The sequence below is a fragment of the Strongylocentrotus purpuratus genome, unplaced genomic scaffold (assembly GCF_000002235.5).
Source record: "Strongylocentrotus purpuratus isolate Spur 01 unplaced genomic scaffold, Spur_5.0 spur5_scaffold_1, whole genome shotgun sequence".
NCBI lineage: Eukaryota > Metazoa > Echinodermata > Echinoidea > Camarodonta > Strongylocentrotidae > Strongylocentrotus > Strongylocentrotus purpuratus.
In genome coordinates, this window is record NW_022145594.1 from 477,749 (window position 1) to 501,733 (window position 23,985).

General features: G+C 37.1%; 1 protein-coding gene across 1 annotated transcript; it reads right to left on the minus strand.

Annotated features, from left to right (window-relative positions):
* Window positions 1-3,459: 3,459 nt before the first annotated feature.
* LOC582615 (sodium-dependent phosphate transporter 2) lies at window positions 3,460-21,651 on the minus strand. Its single transcript, XM_782559.5, has 11 exons — window positions 21,465-21,651; window positions 18,933-19,287; window positions 16,472-16,612; window positions 15,817-15,902; window positions 12,127-12,223; window positions 11,077-11,196; window positions 9,571-9,642; window positions 7,097-7,201; window positions 6,383-6,617; window positions 5,764-5,949; window positions 3,460-5,078 (listed from the first exon to the last, which is right to left on the minus strand). Exons 2-11 carry the CDS (start codon window positions 19,273-19,275, stop codon window positions 4,841-4,843), a joined length of 1,623 nt encoding a protein of 540 aa, XP_787652.2. The 5' UTR covers window positions 19,276-19,287; window positions 21,465-21,651; the 3' UTR covers window positions 3,460-4,840.
* Window positions 21,652-23,985: the final 2,334 nt, after the last annotated feature.

Below are 23,985 nucleotides of genomic sequence, written 5' to 3' on the forward strand. Positions count from 1 at the left end.
CTCCTCCTAATCGAATAAATAAGTAGACAGTCACATAAAGAGTAAACTAGAGTCGGTTGTATGAAACAGATTTTTAATTTCTGTGATAGAAGCATGCATCATCAATTCATATAAAACTCTCTGTACAACAAGTCCACTACACACTATACAATCTAACTGCGATCCCATGACGTCATCAAATGACGTGATCAAATGAAATTGAACAATTGCAATTAGATTTTACCTTATTAATAGGTAAATTCTCTGATTCAAGGATTAGCTTCAGATAGAAATAGAATAGCACAACCATTCTTGCATGATAATGTGGGATATCTGGTGAGGTCTAATATCACCTGCACATCTGTGTGATGTCAGAGTACCTACAGGGTGTAGTCCCTATTTGCTGCCTAATTGGTCTCTCCTTAAGCTGAAAGGAAGACAATACCCAATAGGGACGATAATAGGGACTTTTAGATTCGCACAAAGACAATGGGGATTGCTACGATCGACGTCCTTTTAATGCACTGCCTTGAATGGACGTCACACGTACCGGTCCACGCAAATCTAAAAGTCCCTATTGTCAAAGTAAGTGCTCATATCTCTACAACCGAACCCAATCAGAAAGATACATTATCTATTTACCTAATATCTTGCAATTTCTTCACAAATTGGATCCCAGTTAGATCGTATAGTGTGTCATGGGCTCTAGACAAAATAAAAAGTTTACACTAAATGATGATTGTGTGACGAGGTATGAATCAAAGCAGTAATGCTGCATTCAGTGAAGTAATACTGATTACTCAAGAAGAAAAAAAATTCTTCAAATGACGGTACATTAACTGGTCTGATTGCTTGCGTGAAGACAGTGACCAACAGTAAAATGACCAGTATTTTGATCTGCTCTTTACAAACTTATTGAAATTGTTCAATTCACCATAGAATGTACAGTACCCGAATGGGTTGCTCAACTCATCAAATGGTCCGTCAAAACAACTTTATTTATAGAAAGCTCTCATGCTGCATTATATACAAGATGGATATACACACGGTAATACTGTACCAAGAAGATAAGCCTGTACTTGAAGGAGTCAACAACACATTTGTTCTCTTCCATCCATTTCTCATCCTATCTATACTGCTTGGTGTAATGCTATGTAATGCTATGTCTGGGCTATCAAGAGCTATGGTGATTGAACATGTAAACCATAATGTTGTACAACTGGCAATTACCTTCATTCAAATTCAAATAATTTGGTAACTAAAAAAACAAACAGATTCAGAACTGTCCTTATTAAAACAACACATGACTTTAGCATATGACTTCTCATAGACATAAAGATAAAAACATAGTACTTGATGCATAGTACTATATTCATTCCTAAATCAGTATTTCATTAGAATATTTCATGGACTGATCAAGTATTTGGTAATCAGCTAGAATCTCTTAATTCTTGAAAATCCCATGTACATACATGTTATATACAATGGAGGGACAGTCCTCATCGAGCCTCATTCACACATAATACCATTAACCACCTGAAAATAAAGCAAATGAACGAACATAGTAACACATCAGCACAATAAAATGAGATATAAGCCAAGGAGCACTAGACATTCTTGTATCATATGAAACAAACTTAAGTGGGTACACCCAAGGACCTTTTCACGCACCATTTTCCTCAAGCCCTATAAATGCCATTTCATTACCCATCACGTTTTTATTCTTCTGAGGCGATTTACCGCATCGTGTTTGATCACAGCTGTAGGAATGTACAAAAGATTGCCTGTTGTCTCAAATCATCACAAAATATACATGTATTTATGTTTTTGTAAATGCATCTGATGAGGCGCAGCGGCAGGGTATATATGTGATTTAATACATAATGTGCTTAGTGTAGCATGTCCATGGCAATGTGCACTGTAAAGGTCAAAGGTCAAAGGTCACAGTAATAGTGTGATTCTCATAGGCAATATATTAATCAATGTAAAACATAATACAACGAAGAAATTAAAACAGTTATTTTCATCCCATACCAAGAAGAAGAAAAAAGCTCTGCAGCATAATAGAATTATAATGTTTGATAGTTATCTACTAAAAGTATAAAATCAAAGAAATTTGAAACAATGAAGTTCCTTCTTACCGCATCATGCTTATCATAAAAACAATGTACAAATAAACTGCACAAAAATCAATCCACATGCAACTAACTAAACTACTAACAAAGTAAAAATAAAGTCTGTTATCCAATTCTTTTGGAAGGATTGTATTGAATATCACAATCATACCATATACATTATCACACTTAACACAGGCAGACGTTCCACAGAATGGTACGGTGAGGTATCATTGGTTTATTTCCAGTTAGTAAACTAATCCCCATGTAAATCATCCTCAACCAGGGGAGTTTATTTAAAGCCCCTCTGCACTGGTTTGGCCAGGAGGGATTAGACCTCCCAGGGTGGTCACTGACTGTGACAGGTGGCTATGTCATAAAATCCGCTCTCAATTAACGTAAGAAAGAGAGGAGCATGGGGGACCAATGGTCAGCGCTTAGGCATTGACTGCTATATAGAGGGCGCAAGTAGGTATAAGTAGTGCAGAGGGGCTTCAAGGGGTTGTGCAGGGTTGAAAGAAAAGTATGCCCCCCCCCCCCCCCTCGACTAATTTCCCCTTTTCTATGCATGTTAAATCATATTTTGAAGACAGTGGAGTATCTAACAGCACAAATTCCTGTCTTGATTTTACCAAATAATATAATATTCTGCTTTTTATAGCGCTTCAATACAAATGTCTCGAAGCGCTTTACAGATATACTATTACCCCGGTCATTGGATTCAATACTTGCCCAAAGCTTTTTACAAAAGCTCACAACTTATAAATCCACATCTCATCTTACTTGTCCAAAACAGGGCTTACATCGTATTGTATCTAGAATACAAATATATCTATTATTTACAATCACTTTTCAGTCAGCCATTATATACATGAAAACTTGAGGTTCATTTCGTTATCAGGTGTTAAATCTATGGTCAAAACTGAGCTATGAAATCTACAAATTTACAAACAAATGTAAATTATTTTTTAGTCAACTTTTTATACCATATCTATCTACACGTGTATTTCTCAGCCAAAATTGCCAGTTGATATCATTCTAAAATTGGTCTCCTAAATGTGAGATTGAACAGGCCAAAACGGTAAATACATGTACCAGTATGAATTTGATATCCGTATTGCAATGCAATCTATCAGGATATACCAGTACAGAAAAACTGAATTTCAAAGCTTTATTGACAAGGCTATTTCGTTAATTAAAAAGGTGTCTAAATTTGTACACTGGTCTAAATTGGTTTCATTCCTATTTTTACTTGGGTACAGAATTTTATTACTGGTCTTATAAAAATATTAGTTGTAAACTCTTATTTCACTATTAACCATGTGTCCTTCTTCCTTTTATTCTTTTTTCATTTCTTTTCTTTCATTTTTCTGTTCCTTTTTCATTCTACTCCTTTCATATCAATTTCACTACTGAATGGCTAAATTTTGTACTTGTCTATTTCGCATCATGCTATTTGCATGTAATTTTATATGTTGCATTTTTAGTTTGAATATTTATCAAAAAGCCTTGTCAATTCAATTGAAAAGCTTTGATTGGTGTCACAGCACCTGTAACAGTCGGCCATACCTTATCCATACAGACTTCAGGAGATCAATTAGGGAATGATTCATTAGAACCTGGACGAGCCATTAACAAAAATAATTCTCAGGCCTCTTAATATACATGTAGCACATAATCTTTCCTGTAAACACTTCAAAATATACAATCTTGGGTTTGTTTTCTATACATTCAAAATGGCAGCAAAAAAACCAGCAAGTCAAACTTTAGTTGCAGCATAGTTTCAGACAGGCTGGTATAAAACCTAAAAAACATTGAAGACACACGTCCAAACATTAAAAGAAGTAGTCAAGATTAACACATTTAAACCTTGACCACGTAGGAGAATAATAGACAGGTTTCTTGTAAGTTAACATCTGTTAGTGACTACCTAGACGCTTCCAAATAGCTTTAACTTAAGCTAGATGTAATTATGGTGCTGTATGAATGACATCTTACCAGTTAAAATACATCCAGCTTGGATAGAAACAAATAAAATTAAAATTGTATCCTTTTGGAGGCAGGCAAGTGTTTGAACTCACAGGTAATCTGAAATTCAATTGAATAAAGCACTACACAACAATCCTATCTTTAAAAATAGAAGATATTAATGTCCAATTCAACAGTGAAACAATCATTACAAGTCAACAGGGAAGACTCATTATATGATGGGAAACTGGGTGGCATACAAGGGGTTATTAAGGACAAGTGTCAGGATGGAAAAGGGTTAGGTAATTCAATCAATCTTCAGCCACCAGATGCAATCTCAATCCCTCTATCAACACTGTCAGGTGAGGTGAGCAAGACGCACAAAGTCCATCGTCCACATTGAACCTGTGATCCTAGATCCTGGATCTGAAAAAGACCACATAAACTAAAGCCTATCACTGTGAGGTCTGGACTTATAGAGTCCAGACCTTCTTCAGTAGGCCATCACTCGATCCATTGTGTCTCTGTGAGGTTTGGTGTATCATTGTAAAGCTTTGACTAAGCAGGACAGAAGCGCAGCACAGAGTCTGTCCAGAAGTCGTAGGACCAGTTAAAATCCAAGACAAGGTCTACTACTCCAGAAGTAGACCTGGATCCATTGTGTAGCCACTGATGTGTAATGTATCAATATAAGACTCTCGATGTAAGCTGGCCAGCAGTGGTAGTTCAATCCAGATCACGGTCTAGACCTGGATCTGTCGTCCATGATTGACGTATCATTATAAGACTCTTAGTAGGCCTGCCATGAGCGCTGCACTAATGGCAGCAGTAGCAGGAACAGTCACTATCCATGCTATGATGATGTTTATAAACAGACGCCATTGAACCGTCGCTGCAGATCTCACCTTCCCGATAGCTACGACCGATCCCACCTTACAGTGTGTGGTGCTGATAGGTATACCAATGTTAGATGCTAGCAGAACAGTAGCAGCGGCTCCTAGCTCTATACTAAATCCACTGCAATCAAAACAAAACGATACAAAGTCAATACATTGATTATCATACACTCTCAGGAAGGAAGAGTAAAGAAATAACCGCTAGGTTATGCATGCATTACAACACAAAAAAAGTTTGATCTCCAAATATATTGGCATGTGTACTGAACTCTGATTGCCGATATGTAGTCGTACACAATCAAAAACAATGCTTCTACATGTCCCACAGACAATAGTTCAGGTTAATCCAAATAAACATTCAGTTGGTTTATGCACAATAATTTCCAACAAGTGTAAAAAAAATCTTAAGTCCCGTTAGCAGTGATGAACATTTGAACACAGCTTGCTAGCTGTGCGTAGAATTCTCTTGGATTCGGCTTGCTGTGCGCTAGCTCACAAAGCTTTTCATGTTTTTTTTCTGGTTCATTCATATCATATCTGATTGATAAACGTCTACATCTGTAAAGACCCAATTACACACACACAGACACATATCTCGTGCTCTTCCAAGTTGAAGAGAAGGGTGGAAAGAAATTTAAAAGGCCGGAATTTGACACCCAAATCATAAAAAAGCTGGAACTCTGGAAATTGCCGGAAAATTGGCATCCCTGATATATGCCTCTAATGGATTTGGATTGGAATACTGCCAAACCCGACAATTTGCAATTAAGCTTACAGGAAACAGATATAACAGTTGCTATGGTTACCTTGATGGTGTTATAGGTGTAAGGTTAGATCCTACAGTCTCAATGACCCTCCGTCCTAGCAACCATAGACCAATCGTAATCCCTGCACCCCCGTAGACCAGGATCCATATAGGGGTTCCAGACTTCTGGTCTACGTTACCGTTCGCATAGATAGTCCACAATGCTACCAAGGGACCAATGGCATTGCTGCAAGATACAAGGCACAATAAAATCATACGTGATCAAAGCAACAACTTGCAAAGGACAAAACAGATCATTCATCTTCAATATGGACTTCTTTTTTGTTTACTTTCAGTATTTACTTATTTTACACAAAAATTGTATACACCTGAAGATTAGACTCTATGAGTAATGCTGAGAAATCGTTGATTTCAATGACCTTGACAATGGCTCGTTAAACTGATATTTAAAGCTAATTTTAAGAAAAATATTCCATCTGTGTTTTGTGTGCATTTTCACCTCGTGGTTTGTTTGTATAGGTTATCTGGATATACCAAACACCTAAAAAAAAAAAAAATTATTTGTTACCTAACATCATTTCATGTGCAAATGAAGCAAATACAGCTTGGTTAACTAGATGACAGACGTTTCATCACAACTATAATGATTTGATAGTTACCTAACATCGTTGCCACCATGTGCGAATGCAGCAAAGATGGCGGATAAGATCTGTAGTGGAGTGCATAGCTTAGCAACCACCGGATGGTCTTTAACACTCTTCCAGGCTTCTGATTCTTGCCTACTCTCTCCTTCAGTAGAATCCTTGCTTAGCAACCGTTTCCATTTGCCAGTATTGAGCTTTCCAAAGCGAGTGCAGTGCTTGGTATCAGGCGAGCTGGTCATTGACGAAGGACCTAAAACAGACACGACAAGAATTAATGATACCGAGGTTGATCACTAGTCATGCAATTAGAAAAAATACAATTTGCTGCCTTGCTGTACCCATCAAGAGATAGTATAACAGTCATATTGACCCCACAGCACCTAACACTTCATGGATTTAATACTAAGGCTGCGACGAGTACTCGCAATGTTGACAACTACTCGAGTCGAATACTCGGCCGCCATTTTTTTTACTATTAATTTTTTTTTTTTAATGGCGTCTGAGTATTCAATTATTCGTCCGTAAGCCTGGGAGTGTACTCCAGTACCTTATTACACGGTTATGCACAGCCCTTTTAAATACTTTGACCCAATACTTTGATCCGGCTACTTTGTAGCGGAGGCATAACAAAAATCAGGAACCGATATAAATAGGAAAATGAACAGGCCTGGAATAAACACCATTCTAGCTCTTCACATACAAATATTTATTTTCAATGAGAAGACTTACCTGAACTAATCATACTATCTTGCTCCACAGGAACAGCTGCTTCATTCTCTTCCTTCATCTTCCCATCCACTATATCAACATCAATACCTTCATCTGACAGGGGTACTACAACAAAGAAAAGATCACAAAGAGTTAACCAAACAAACATCCATAACTTCATCTGACAGGGGTACTACAGCAAAGAAAAGGACAAGAAGAGTTAACCAAACAAACATCCATACCTTCATCTGACAGGGGTACTACAACAAAGAAAAGATCACAAAGAGAGTTTACCAAACAAACTTAGATTTTTCACTTTCCTGTGTCACCAAACTAACATACCATTACACAATAAATCCTCATACACAGTAAAAAATAATAATAATAATAATAAAAATAATAATAATAATAATAAAAATATATAAATAAATAAAATATATAAATGAATTAATAAGTAAATAAGAAAATATTGCAGCAAAATAAGTCCATTTTACATGAAACTACCGGTAAACAAACAAGTGGGGAAAGAAAAAAGAATTAGATGTACACACAACAACCCTTAATAGCATAATCACTTCACCCGTTTGTTTTAAGATATCTCAACAAAAATTACACATCTTTCATGTGTAATCTAGCTAATCAAGATAAAAATCTGCTTCATAATTTGCAATGACATTTTATGTTCAAACCCCAATCGGCAGAAATATTTTTTTGAAAGTAGCCATTTAAAGCATTTATAAGGTGAACAGCAATATGCTCTCTTTTTTTCTTTTCTTCTCCACCTTTCTTTAAACTTGTTTGAGTATTACTAATAGAAAAACGATGTGTTTATACAAGTCTGTTATCACAGGACTAGACTAATCATTATCATTTACATTCAAGTCTATATCAACAAATCCCAGTAAGCTTACAATGCACACAAAGATGCTTGTTCGTTGGAACTGATAAGTGTCTACAAACAAATAATTAAAGCAGCAATCTGTAAGCAGAATCTCTTTGAAGTCTTAACGATCAATCTATAGGCCTGTTTTCACTAGCTCGAGATTGCCAAATATCCCGCTATTTGAACTATCCCGATCGCAAACTATCCAGCTAATTTGCGTCTTCATCAGACTAAGGTTGCAATTAGCGGGATATTTGGTTGGGATTGTCATCTCAAGATATTTTGGGATAGTTTGCAAAATATCCACTATTTGGCAAAATATCCCGCTATTTGTCCTGTGCGTCTTCACCAGACCGAAGACTCGCACTATCCGCAAACGCTGAGCAAAATGAGCTAATTTCTCAAGGTCGAGTTTCAAGTTTCAAGGTCGATCTCGAGCTGATTGACGATGCAATTTGTAACTTTGGGATTATTTCCCAAATCAGAAATAGCGGGCTATTTGGCAATCTCGAGATGATGAAGACGCGCCTTATGTTTCTTGAAGCTTCTTGAAGTGCTTATATTGTCTGAGGGGATCTTCACATGTACATGTATTACCATCTGCTACCTTGATAAACTTAAAGATCCTATGTCTGATGAAAATAGAACTTGATATGAATAGAAAACTGAATGAATGTAGAATACAAATATAAAGGAATAAAAATATTTACCCTTTCATTATAGCACAAAAGCAAATTAAACCCACAACTTCCTAACCCCTTCAAATTAGGGGTCAACAGGGGTCATATTTGCAGCAGTTACGATGACGGCACAGGTCTTTAACCTCGTAAAACTATGGTTTAGTAGAGCATGTTTAGGTAATAATAATCTCATACCTAGACATTGTCATAAATATACATGTAGGTCGAAGTTGGATCATGGATCTACATTACATTTATTGCAAGAGTGACAAAAAAACACCTCTTACTATAAAATAAATGTGATCCTTATTTCATGACTCATTCGCTCTATGATAGCAAACTCTAATCATATCATTCCAATGTTGATTTCAAAGGGGGACTGCACTACTTTTTTCTACTTGCGCCCTCTATATAGCCAACAATGCCTAAGCGGTACCCATTGGACCCCCATGGTCCCCTTTTTCTTATGTTAATTGAGAGCTGATTTGAAGAGATAACCACTTGCCAGGAAGGTCTAATTCCTCCTGGCCAAACTAGTGCAGATCTATAGGCTTTAAGTAAACACCTACTTTCAAGTGGTCTACATGCAGAGACAAACAAGATTAACACTTGAAAGTCTTTACATAAAACAAATGAAAACAGATTAAAGCTTGAGACTGGTTTGGGGTCTAAGCTACAGTACAAACTGATGCTAATACTGACAAATACTAGTGGTTTGTTGGTTATTTTGCTGCATGAAAATGAGATTCCCTTTCAAATTTGATGTGGTTTTTCTTTCTTTTTTCTTCCTTTTTTGGGGTCATAAGTTCTTAAGCTCTTGTTGAGACTTCCGGAGCTATTTCAGAGGTAGTTAAAAACTTTTCAGAGTGAAACTGCTCACACCTCTGGTGTAATTTTGTATTCATTTTAAAAGAAACCCTTGTGAGACTTACTTTTAACATCTGTGTCCATTTTGACCTCCTGTAGGTCATCACTGCGCGTATACGTTGATGTCTCGGATAAAACTACATAAAGAAATAATCATTAATATACATTAGGTGAAAACATACAATACTGCAGGAGATTCAAGAGACACAGAATCCCTCTTTTCACAGGGCAAAAACATCACTACCTACTAAACAAAACCAAACTAGCATCAAGACACAAGCATGCTTTAAAGGGATCGTTTAACAATGTTAAATCTGAGATACACGGCCCTACATGTTATCATTGTCTGAAATATGGTGTAATATTGAAGCCCTAAAAAAATTGCGCTTCAAAATGATCAAGAAGTGCCTCAAAAAAGTAAAAATCTTTGAGTGACTGGTTTTACCATACTCGTTTTCTCCAATAGACTGTAGTGTTATGAAAACCGTTCAGCGAACGGTTTTCAAAATTTGAAATTACAATCATAAATATCTTGATAATCAGACAGGCTTGTAAAAGTTGTGGGGTTCCTGACTGACCTAAAGATTTATAATTATAATTGCAGCATGAGCTAAATCTACAATTCTATTTCAGAATCTGAGACAAAGTTACCGGATCCCTTTAATGGAAAATTTCAGGCTATTGTAGATAATATATACTGTTCAATGGGGGCTGAAAGAGAGCCCTGTATGTTTATAAGTGGGTTAGGCCAACGAGATCTACATGTACTTGCTTTCGTGTCACACAATGTCACCTTCCTCTAAAATAAGTGCATCTTTATGTTCCAAAGATTTCTTATGTTACATCTATTAGAATGTGTATTATTTGTTTATTAAAGTTCTTTTAGTCACGTCTGCTTACCATAGAAATAAAACATGATCAACATTATCGAGACATACCGGGTTGATACAAAGTATTGCTTGTTCATTAATTATTTTAGTCACGCCTGAATAACATAGAAATTAAAAAAATTGAGACATATATGATACAAAATATAAATTGATCATTAGCTCTTTTTGTCACGTCTGAATACCATTTATAGTACAGACTTTGATCATCATAGAATTATTGCAATTTAAGCTTTGAGGCAAAAATGTTTGCTTTTTATCAATAAACCTTTTAATTTATAGATCTAAGTCCAAACTCACACTGCAGAATGTTAGATAAGTTCTAACCCATAGAGCTGTCTAAAGGTATTTAAATTGGCTCTTCCTCAACATTGGCAACAAAAATCTGTAATTTACATCTATCATTGTTTAAAAACATAAAATGTTTAAAAATGAGAATTTCAAAAAATCAACAAATTGCCAATTGGTACATTTAAATAGGGATTACAATAATCACTCTCTGCATTGCCAATTTACAGACTTCAATGATCATTTTTTGTTTTTATTAAATTGCTTTTATTCATGAATGGCAAAATGTACTGCAACAGAAATGGACTCAAATCTTACTACAGTGATTCATGTACAATTAAGAGCATTCTGGATCAAAAGATTGAAATAATACTATGAAGCTGTTAATAACTGTACCTTGAAGTTGTTTTCTCCATCTGGGTACCAAGAAGAAGAAGACGATAAGACCAGTTATGATACCAACTCCAAAACTCAGAATCATGACCCCCCATACTGGGATGACATGAAGATACAGCACTGGAAACAAAAACAGAAAACAAAATAATTATGTTCCATGATTGTGATGGAACCAAACAAACTGCATAACAAGCTTTGTTCATAATTCCTTTTTTACAATTAACTGTAATCCTATCTGTGAAATTTTAACATTAGCAGTGTCCTAGTATTCAAATTATGCAAGGAAACCCGTTTACATTCTAGACTTTGCTGTCAGACACTATTGAGTGACTGACTGACATTTGTTTTCCTTTAGTAATAACATACATGTACATAAAATGAGTTGTAAAGGGTACATGAGCATTTGTCTACATCAATAACCCACTTCTTGTGATGGCCAAAATTAAACTGACTGAATCTTTGTGCAGCACATAACGTACGACCATGCGGTACAATGGTCTGAAATTCAGACTATTACTTAGGTGATCGCAATCACTTTAGTAGATTCGACAACTAATGGTCGTTATTTTCCGACTAAAAGCCATTTTCAAATGCTTTCGTTTTGAGGTAAGTTCTAAATAACTATTGTCTTTCAATTGCTGTTGGAATTTAACCTTTTTATTTTGTTTGACCTGCAAATGGGACATTTAAAGGACCTTTAAAGGAATCGTTTAACAACGATAAATCTGAGATACGCGGCCCTACGTGTTATCAGTGTCTGTAATATGGTTGAATATTGAAGCCCAAAGAAAATTGTGCTTCAAAATGATCAAGAAGTGCCTCAAAAAAGTAAAAAATCTTTGAGTGACCTGTTTTACCATACTCGTTTTCCCCAATAGACTGTAGTGTTATCAAAACTGTTTGGCAAACGCAAACTTTGATTTCGGTTTTTCAATCAGAAATATCTTGATAATCAGACAGGCGATCGGCTTGTAAAAGTTGTGGGGTGCCTGACTGACCTAAAGGTTTATAATTATCATTGCAGCATGAGCAAGACCAAGACCAACTTACTTTCAGGTCCATCAATGAAGATTGATATACAGTTGAGGATCAGAACAAGAGCATAGAAGAACGGAAGAACTCTCAGACCAGGCTCAAGGGGATTCTCCTGTAATCAAATCAATTTAAACAATCATTTAAACACAAAATCATATTAAAGTAGTTCTAAAGTTTTGTATTCAGGCTTAAAGGGATCGTTTAACAGTGTTAAAACTGAGATACACGGCCCTACGTATTATCAGTGTCTGTGATATGGTGTAATATTGAAGCCCTAAAAAAATTGCGCTTCAAAATAATCAAGAAGTGCCTCAAAAAAGTAAAAATCTTTGAGTGACCGGTTTTACCATACTCGTTTTCCCCAATAGACCTTAGTGTTATGAAAACCGTCAGGCGAACGGTTTTCAAAATTTGTAATTCCAATCATAAATATCTTGATAATCAGACAGGCGATCTGCTTGTAAAAGTCATGGGGTTCCTGACTGACCTAAAGGTTTATAACTATCATTGCATCATGAGCTAAATCCAGAATTTTGTTTCAGAATCTGAGACAAAGTTACCGGATCCCTTTAAAGCTTACTTTGAGAGTGATTGAATTCCATTTTGTGACAAATAATATAATAATAATGTTTTATTTACCATGGGTAGCCACTTCCAGCGGACCCTGCCCAACATAATATGTTATTACTACCCTTCTTCAATCTAATATGCTGAGCGCCTAGCTAGAAGGCAGAAGGTCCCATTGTTATAAGTCTTTGGTTTGACTCGGCCAGGGTTTGAACCCATGACTTCCCGTTCATGAGGCGGGCACTCTAACCACTGAGCCACCATGCCCGGTATATAAGGTCAAGATAGTTTGAATCTGTTATCAAGTTTGAAGCAGAAGCTCAACAATTACATGTACATGGGTCTGTAACCCATGACCCAATAATGTGGAATTCAGACCCCTAATATGCTTCAGAAGTTCAACTATCAACTCGTTTAGTTGACATTTTAGAAGGGAGCACAAGCTCACAAACCCTACTTTTTTTCAGACCCCCTGTTAAAAAAGAAAGTAACAGTCAAGTAGTACCGAGCCCTGATAAATTTTGAAAAGTTGTTTATTCAGACTTGCCTAAGGATTTATCTTTCAACTTTTCCACCATGACCCATATACTTAGAACTTTGCTGAGCTACATTTAGTTGTCAACAAATTACAAAGCTTATACATGTACAAGCTTATTCGACAGCCAGGCTTAGTAAAGCAAGGCATATGAATATGAGCCCCGGCCTCTACACAAAACGTCACAAACCCATTATATAAATTCCCTTCTCAATGCACACATGTATGGTTCTCATTGGCGTAATGCTGCCTGTAATACCAATCTCAGTAATAACAGACTGATAATAAACCAATAAAAAAAAATTGCATTATCATGATTCAGACATTAGCAAAGAGTTTGTACGTTTTACTGGTTGGTTAGCGTCTGTATGACCTTGTGACTAAGGTATTACATCACATGTATCGTTGATAGCCTAGTCTCACATCAAGCTTTCATTGTGTATGAGCGACATGTATGTTTAAGGTAAACACATTTAAAATGGTCACAGAAGTAGTTGCATTGTTGATTTTTCTGAAGAGTGTTAGAAAAATCTAACTAAAATGTCTTACAAAAATATGATCCACGATGGGTAAGGAAACACTGACAAATTGCTTTACAATGAGAATAACAAGTATTCTGTCTGTACAACAATCAGGGCTGAACATTACAAATTTGGCTGCTTTAGATATGGTGCAGTTACCCCCCCCCCCCCCCCTCCCACTCCCAACCTGCTACACTTTGTTTACATGTAATTGAATGGCAACAAAGGTTCATACCGGGCTCTGTGTTATAGAATACAGGATTGTGATGAGTATTGCACTTTACGTCACAACAGAACAAAATGCAGCGGTTTTGCTGCATCAGCATATCTGAACAAGGCTTTTATCTGCAATACAATAGCCATCATGTACATTGTAACTAGAGGCCTGTCCTCATCAGACCAAAGGTGCAAAATATTAAACCCGCTATATTCAGACCCAGGATATTTTCCCAGAGCTTGGAATTAGGGAAATTGCGTCCTCACCAGACCAATACGCTCATCACAAACTAGGGGGCTATTTTGAAAACAAGACCGATATTTCTTGGAATATTTTCTCGACCAAATAGCCCGCTAATTGCAACTGCAGGCTGATGAAGATGCCAATTACATTGATGGTTAATTTGAGATCGGGCTATTTAAAAATAGCGGGTTATTTTACAACTTCTGTCTGATGAAAACAGGCCACAACAACACTGTCACCCCATACAGACTTGTTTCCCATCATATTTGAACTGCTTATAAAACATAAAGGTTCGGAGACATTACATTGTACCTTTAATGATCCATGGGTTGGAGCAGTAAACTAAATGATTGGCCTTTCCAATGGTAAACAAAGACGCATCTTGTTTTAAAGGTCATAGCATTCCTAATTTGATATGCTTCACCATAACATGAACCCTCCCTAACTTGCTCAAGTCATACAAAGTCACTACACTTTACAGGTGTAAAGGGATTCAGGGTATTGTATTAAACAGGGATAGGGGGTTCAATTTAGAAAGTATGAAACAAATAAAAGTAACAGAAAAAAGAAAGGAAGAAAAGAAAAAAGTAGAAATCTCCCAAAATGACAACCAAATAATAGGGTAGGAGATCTGGACCCATGAGATGATTATCTGTCTGTGCATTGTAAGATTCAGAGATGCGCAGTGTAACAGGCTTTTGTCACTTTGTTACAGCAGATTTGAAGTCAGCTCACCAAGACATACGCGGACACAGTTGAACAGACTGAAAGCAAAAGGAGCTGGTATATTCGCCAGCTCTCTTACAGCATGTGACAGCCATGTGATACAATCAACCTGCACACACGCCAATACAGCATCTTGTAATCACGACAATAACTTTTTCATCTTGTAGATTACACAACGTAACCATGCTTCAACAGATTCAAGACAAGATAATCTCAAACTATTCATGCTTTGCACCTATTTGGGAAATTGTTTCATTTGTTTCTTCACAGAGGGATGTTATGAAAAGAAAAGAAATTATGTAAAGCTAATTAAAAGTTTATTATTTTCTTGAAATGCTCAACAAAACGTTAGGTAGTGATGACGAAAATGGCAAAAACAACAATAGCCATGACAATTTCAAGTACTGGTATACTGTACATGTCCTGCAATGTGACAAAATGTTAAGCTGTTCTAAGATTCTAAGAGCTGCAGCTTATGAAATCTTTTTGGAAAAACAAATTCCTCATGGAATTAATGATCAAATGTTTGTTTCAGATCCCAATCAAGTTAATTATACAGAGGCTAATTCTTCAAACCTGCATCAATTTTCCTTTTCACTCAGCTTGCCAAAAGCTTTCAACCTCTTCAAGTGTCTCTCATGCACCTCCTGTATTCTATTCTTTTCTTACCTTTTTTTCTCTCTCTTTTTTCTGTGTTTGTTTGTTTTGTTGATTTCTTGTCTGTTTTTTGTGGTGTTTCATTTTGTTACTGTTTTGTTTTTATGTTTGTTTTGGTTCTTTTAATAGGATGGATTTATAGCAAGGCTCAGTACTTCAGGGTTATTACACTGTATGTAGGATTTGAAGAAGAAAACAAATACTTCCAAATAACGAATCGTATTACTAATGATACGTACCTTGTCAATAACAATCTTCCTGTAGATGACAAAGATGATACTGGATACGAAACCAGACATGACCGGTGATAAGAACCAAGATCCAACTATAAATAATACAAACATATCACAATATTAATGCATGCCAAACACCATTGGACCTCAAAAATACACTTTTTTCGATCTACAAGACTTCCTTTCACAAAACAATCTAAATATAATTTCATTTCTTGTTAAATTACATCTAGCACAATCCAATTCCATTTAGTTAAAAGACAGTTCTAGAAAGGAAAATAAATTACAAAATAGAAATCATGTCAAGGGAATACAAATCTCAAAATTGAAAGTTAAATGAGTTTCAATGAAATTAAACCAACATCCTAATTCTAATTGCTGTTAATATTTTACTTATTTATGTTATTTATTATATATGTCTACCGGTATTTTATCTTTCTACTACTTCAACTCGAGTAAATACTCAAAATGAAATCTATCTCTCTCTTTTTTTTGTCATTTTCATTTCTCAATCTTCCTCTTCATCTCTTCATCTATGTCACCCCACCCCCTCTTTCTAACTCCCCCTCCCCCTCTCCCTCTCCCTCTCCATCTCTTTATTTCAATCTTTGTTTAATGTAGCTTGGCTAAGATGGGAGATAAAGAATACAATTATACTTACCAATGAATCCAAATTGTTTCCAAGCAATGCCTTCCAACTGAAAGACAACAAGATGAAATCCCAGCATAGCTCCCACAATGCTGTGTGTTCCAGAGACTGGCATCTTCAGCCATGTAGCTAGCAGCAACCAAATACAAGCACCTGCAAGCCAAAAATAAAAATTACTTTTCATTCATGGGTGCAGACCTGCCAACCTCTGGAGTTCAAAAACTGTATTCTTTAGTGTCAAAAGTTGTATTTTACTGACAAAAGTTGTATTCTTGAAAATAAACATGGATTTTTACGCGGATCAATGCCTCTTACAGTTTCTACCTACAGGAAGAATTTTTTTATTGATCATTGGTTGAATATGCATTATTTCGTCACGACTGGTGTGTTTGATGAACCAATAAACATCCCCAAATTGCCGATGTGAGATGCTTGTAGGATACTTTACAGGACAGAATGGACATTTTGCCATTGAAAATGGCGGACGCACACAAAATATTAATTTTTTTTTAAAAAATTAAAAAAAAGAAAATCATTTTTTTTTTTTTTTGAAAATCGTATTTTATTAAGGAAAATCGTACTGTCGTATTTGCTTCTAAAAATCGTACTAAATACGACTAAATTGGTTGGCAGGTCTGTGGGTGCTCTTTTACGTCCAAAGTTAAAAACAAATTTCAGATTTGTTATTGTCCTTTTACCAGGGTTCTCCTTTTGTTGTTGTTGTTGTTTATCTCATTGCTGTTTGTATTTGTTTCAGTGAGAGATGGACTGTCTAATGCTCCTGTTCATATACTGTACTAAGGCTGTGCACAACAGTGTAATGAGGTACCCGAGTACACTCCCAGGCTCACAAGCGAATACTCAAATATTTGGACGCCATACTTTTTTATAATTTTTTTTAATTTTTTAATTTTTTTTTTCTTTTTTGATTTTTTGATTTTTTTTGCCACTACCATACCACTCGGCAGTTTCCCAGGTCCCTCGCCAAAAACGCATGCAATTTTACTTTGAGTTGCAGTTGAAGGCGCTGATTTAATAAGAATAATAACAGTAAACAATGCTGTTTTAAAAACCAAAGATGGCAGAATAATCCATTTTCCTCCCAAGTCCAAACAGAAATCTGGACATTTGGTCCCAGTTTCTAAAAGGTGAGTTTGACAGTGCTCGAGTTGGGAAACATTTTTACCGACGGTACCATGCCAGCGGCTGCCGCTCTCCCTGGCACGGGTGAGCGTGGGCCTGGACATTTTTTTTTGGTTTTTTTTTGCGGCCGAATATTCGGGTACGAGAAATTGTACCCGAGTAGTTGTCAACCGTGCGGGTACTCGAGCATTCGACTACCCGTCGCAGCCTTATACTGTACATACAGTGTATAATACGGTCAAACCAGCTTCAGTGACTACAGTACATGTACCTGTCTACAAAGACAATATTTTCTGTTTCCTGTGAAAATGGTTTCTCATTCAATCATTTATTATTATAGGTACCAGTCCTACACATAAAGACCACCTGCCTAAAGAGACCACTTTTCTTGTCTCCCTTGGGTGGTGGTCTTTATAGACAGGTTTCACTGTATACCCATATCACTGACTTGCAACTTGACAAAAAAGTAACCTGAAGGTGACCTTGATATTTCAGGGCTACGCAAGTAACGCAACTCAAATATAAATATGAGCCGCATGATATTATAAAAAGAAAACAAACACTACAGAAAAGATCAAATTTGATTAGAATCATGGCAAATAGGCATATCTCGTTTTCTCAAGCCATTTTGCAAACAATAAAAAATATAAAGGTATTCAACATTTTTTTTTTCTGTTTTCTTCTTCTTGTCTTTCTTTTCATGCAATGAGCTAAAGGGCCCCAAAAATATAAGTACATGTTTATGATATATTCAAACATATTCATTCAGGCTTGTCAACAAGTTTGAAAGTGTACAGTGTGCATAGCATTCATTTCATCTTTCTCTCTTTATCAACGTTGAGTTTCAAGACACAATGTTAACAAGAGGTATCTAAAGAGGGTTTAATGAATATGGAGAATAACCAAAGGTTGTTTTATTTAAAACTGTTTCTTGGATAATCCAAAATGTTAACAATGACCCCTCTCCCCTCCCTCTATTCATTTCGTTCAATCCTGCCTCAGTTTCCAGAACAAAAAATTAATACATCAATCAAAGAAAAAAACAATTTTGTATAAAAGGTAAAACATTTTTCAAATTAATGTTTGAAGTTTTGTATCCAAACAAAAAGTACATCAATATAACAATAAAATGTGAATTGTTCACATTAAAAGGATAAATCGGACCAGAAAATAGCATTAAATGCTCATTGTTTCTGTGATTTATACAAAGCTTTGGTATTTTACACTAAATAAAAAGAGAGTATTATATAATAACATAATATTTACAAAAAGGCCAGAACCTGGGTTCAGAATATTTATTCTATTAACATTTGTTTTATGTAGAACTCACCTCCAAGGGCACACACTTGTCCAAGCATCAAGACCTCTTCCTGACCGTCATAGAGACCGACATCAAAGATACCTTTCCTGATCGTATCCGACACCTTGGCACCAAGCAACACCGCCCCAGCCGTCTCAAAGATAGAAGCTAACACACAAGCCCATGGTAGGGTCAGCACCTTAGCACCTACAGATGTAGCAAAGGAGTTAGCTACATCATTAGCTCCTAGACCACAAGCCAACATGAACGACATGATGAACCCACTGATCAACATCCATAGAACGTCTCCCGTCGCCATCGAGGGATCAGCTGTCGTCATGCCCGTCCCAAAGAAACTGGTACTAGTCTCCATCTTTGCTTGGATCTGCAGGGAGAAAATAAATCAAAAAATAACCGTATTAATAATAACTTGGCAAGCAACATGTCATCAGTAAAACATCAAGAATACTTGGTTCTTGAGCTCACAGCAAGCATTAAGCCCTGTCTAATAAACCTTTGTATACAACCAAATTTATCTTTACAATTTGCTCACAGCTACTCAAATACTTCAATTTCTGTACCATTTCAATATTCTTACCGGGTAGTTCTTATTGGCTAAAATTTTTGTAAAAAAAGACCCTTCATTAATTTCTCACAAGATTCATTTTACTAATGATTTTAAAATAAAAGATGTTCTTTTTCTTTACCTGGATCTCCTCAAATAAATGAGTTTTCCCTGAATTATTTATTGATGACCACAGAGGTCAAGAGAATCAACAAAATTGTTGCAAAAATGCAGGTGGACGTGGGTGAGCAATTGAAGAACTAGAAGAGCTGTGAAGATACTTGAGAAGAACTCAATGAAAAACTTGAAGAACTGGTAAACTAAAAAGTGCTCTGAATAACAGTTTATCTTGAAAAGAGCTTTGAAAACTGTAGGAAAGTTCTGACTGAAAATTTGAATACCCCCAAAAAGAGCTTTTAAAAAAATAGAGCTAGTGTGAGAAACCCCAAAACAGCTCTGATAATCTTGAAGAGAGCTCTGAAATTGAAAAGAGCTTGATATGAGCAACAACTGTCACTTAAATCAAGAGTTCCTCATTTACAATCTGATCATGTATAAATCCAAAAAGAGCTCCTATTCAAAGAGTATTGTATTGTGGCAGCCGCCTTCTTGAAACAATTTAGTAATTTATATTCTTACTCACAAATGAAGCTAAACTAGAGAAGAGAATGATAAAAACTCGCTACTGTCCGTCTTTCTCTCTCTTCAGCAGAATGGCACAAATGATCAAACCAGAACCAGAGCGATATCAAACCCAACCAGGCCGGCCAGACAGACAGACAGGAAGACACAGGTCACATGACATCTATTCCACCAATCACAAACAGGATTGCTCATGCCACTCATGTCTCTCTCAAAGACAAAACTAGTACAGGTGAAGAAATGATATTCTCATAATCTATGACCCAGGCCAGGCACCCTGTAGCCTACCTAATGTCTAATGAGGTTTAAATGCATTTTAATATATATACCTAATAGCTCTACATGCAAAGTTAAAAACAATTTGAAATGGACACAACTCACAAGCACGACCACGACCAATGTCACTAGAGTCTTAGAGATGACTGTCTGTAATCTGCAATATGGCTGAAAACCTCTCCAAATCATTGGTATTCTACTACTAGCCTAGAGTCTATTAAATCAGATTCATACGTCATAGTCATACTCATAGGTCAGACTTTCTTTAAGTCTTTCTCTCTCCCTCCCTACATTCTGAGTTTCTTTCCTGCTGTGAAGTAACATTCCTTTAGATTCTAGATCTAAATCTAAATGTTAAAAAGGACTTTAGGGTCTATTATTTGTTTCGTTTAAAACTTAAAAGTTAACTTGCGAATTGCGATCATTTCAAAACAAACACTGACTTAGAATCTAGAATCTAGGCCTAGATCTAAATCTAGATCTATTAATATTATTCTATTATTCTGAAGTTCAGTTGTGGCCGAAATTCATCTTCTCAATCTCATGCTTGTAATTGTCAAGTCACTCAATACTAGTCCCTCAAAAACGTTCAAAAAGTCTCACTCTCAACATCATCATCATGCTCATGATGCTCATAATCATACAGATCTAGCTCATGATATGATGAACTTCACTGAACTGAAGATCGTTTCATTTGCCTTTTTTTGTTTGCTGGTCACAGCAACACATATCATCATTGAAAGCCAGTTACTTTTACTGTTTTACACACTTCGAATTTTCAAACATGTCATTAATATTACATTCCATCATAAGATTATTGACAAATTGATGATTGCAAGAGTAATTCGGAATGTAAACTATTGTCATTGATTTGTTGCAGCTTTTGCAGCGCGCGCAATGAAGATTGAGCTACTCACACACGTACACCACGTCTCCACCGCAGACAGTGAAACTGCAACTTGCATAATCTGCAAGCATGTTCGCTGTTAATTGAAAGAATCTCATATTTTGTTTCAAATTAGTTTGCTTAAATTAAAAGATACATAAATTACATTTACAAAATTATATCGTTTATTTACCTCTTGCCAACGTTGAGTATGTGAACCTGCTGTAAGGTTAAAAAAAAGGTTATCCAGGGACACAGTTTTGCGGACTTGTTTATCCTAATTTCCGTCCTTCTTCGCCGGCTAAAACGCGGGAGAGTTCAGGTGGATGGCGCGGGTTGGTGATTGGTCGATTGCCTTGTGTCGGTATGCATGTGGAGGAAGACAGATTAGATCGGTCCCAAAGTTTCACTCAGGGGCCCATGGTCCAACGTAGGATTTCTATGACAAGCTGCTATTGCAGTGAGGTTGGTCACCAGTCTTTCATTCATTCATCCTGCATCCCAACTCCATGTGATGTACATGTGATCGTCAGAGTAACAACAAAGAATGCGAGAAAGCTACGTAGATACGGCTAGTCTAGACAAAACATACCCTTACATAATTATACGTACCGGTACACTTTTTCACGATAGTATCGAGAGGAGACTGGAGAGAGTATGCCATGGTGAATATAATTAAAACTAAAACAAATACATCAACATCAGTTCTGAGCAAAGTCGAGACAAAATTAATTGCGAGGATTATCGAACCATATAGGTTACAAGGGGCAGGCGCGGATCGGGGGGGGGGGGGGGGGCGAGTGGGGCCTTGCCCCCCCCCCCCCCCCCCCACAAAAAAAAAAGGAAAAGGAAAAGAAGGGAAAGGGGAAAAGGAGAAAAAAGGAAAGAAAGAAGAGGAAGAAGAAAAGAAAAGGGGGAAGAAGGAGATCGGGGGGCCCCCCAATCAAAACAAACAATTAAGAGAGAATGAAGGAAAGGGAAAGAAAAAAGGAAAGAGGACATATACTGGCGTACTGATAGGGGGGGGGGGGCTTGGGGGAAATCAAATTCAAACGTGGTTTATTTCTAATTCCACAACGGTGAATTACAACCAGGCAAAAAATATGATTCTTGAGATTCCTACATGTCAGGGCCCGAGGCCATGGCGGGGATCGAGAGCCTCAGCTCCCCCCCCCCCCCCCCCCCTACACACACACACTTTTCTTGAAAAGTATATTAAAGAGAATAAAATAGAATGAGAGCAAGAAAGTAAGAATAATTAACTGCCAGTGTAAACAAAATAATGAGGCATCAAAATATGCTCATCTGACCGTGATTAAATGCCTAAAATCCCTAAGCTTCCGGGGTTTTGCCCCCTGGATTCCATCTAGGGCCCTACGGCGGGCCCTTAGATGATCATCTGACGGTAAATTAATGCCTAAAACCCGTGATTTTTTGGGGCTCAGCTCAGCTCCCTGGACCCCATGCCAAAAAGTGACATGCCAGTGTCACAACATAATAAGGTATACACAAAAATATCCTCATCTGACCGTAATTTATTGCCTTAAACCCCTGAGCTTGCGGGGTCGGACAAGGTATCAAGTATAGAGAACGGTACAACGCATCGTTTTCTTTCTCTAATAAAACGTCAAAGCATCGCGCAGGAGGGGGGGGGGGGGGGGACGGATTCTAACGAGGATTCAGAGGCGAGAACGGTAATACGAATCTTTAATGATTTAATGAAACGAAAAAGCTTCTGCGCTTCGCGCGGGATGGAGGGGGAACTTAGTTCCGATGAGGATTATTTTCGAGAACGATACAATGAATCGTCTTCTTCTTTAATGATTTAATGAAGATTAAAAGCTTCCGCGCTTTGCGCGGGAGGGGGGGGGGGAACCTGAATTCAGACGAGGATTAAGAGTCGAGAATTGTACAACAAATCGTTTTCTTCCTCTAATGATTTAATGGAACGTAAAGCTTCCGCGCTTCGCGCAGGAGGGGGAGGGTGAAGAACTGAATTTAGACAAGGATTAAGAGTCGAAAACTGTACAACGAATCGTTTTCTTTCTCTAATGATTTAATGAAACGTAAAAGCTTCCGCGCTTCGCGCGGTAGGGGGGGGGAACTGAAATCAGACGAGGATAAAGGGTCGAGAACGGTACAACGAATCGTCTTCTTTCTTTAATAGTTTAATAAATCGTAAAATTTTCCGCGCTTCGCGCGGTAGGGGAAAAACTAAATTCAGACGAGAATTATTTTCGAGAACGGTACAATGAATCGTCTTTTTTTCTCTAATAATATAATGAAACGTCAAAGCCTGGGAGGGGAAACTCGCCCCCCCCCCGCACTACGTCACTGTTGGTCACCATTACGTACCAATATTTGGCTCGCATAATTTCAAATTTGGGCCTCCCCCCCTAATAAATCCTGGATCCGCGCCAAGGGGTTCTTACCAACTTTGTTTTCGTCAGAAAATATTTACCAGCGAATAAGTGTGAGAGCTAGGGGGGGGGGAGGATGGGGGATGGAGGGGAGGGCTTGGGGGGGGGGGGGGCTGGGGGGGGGATAGTGAGCATATTTTATTTTATTTTTTTGCTCAAAGGGGGGATATGGAGCACCAATTTTTTTTTTTTTTTAAATCAACGCCCCCCCCCCCTTCTTGAGCAAAAAAAAAAAAACACCAACCCTAGTTTGCAGGGGGACTGGGTTATTCTTAACTTCTTAAGTGTTGGGAG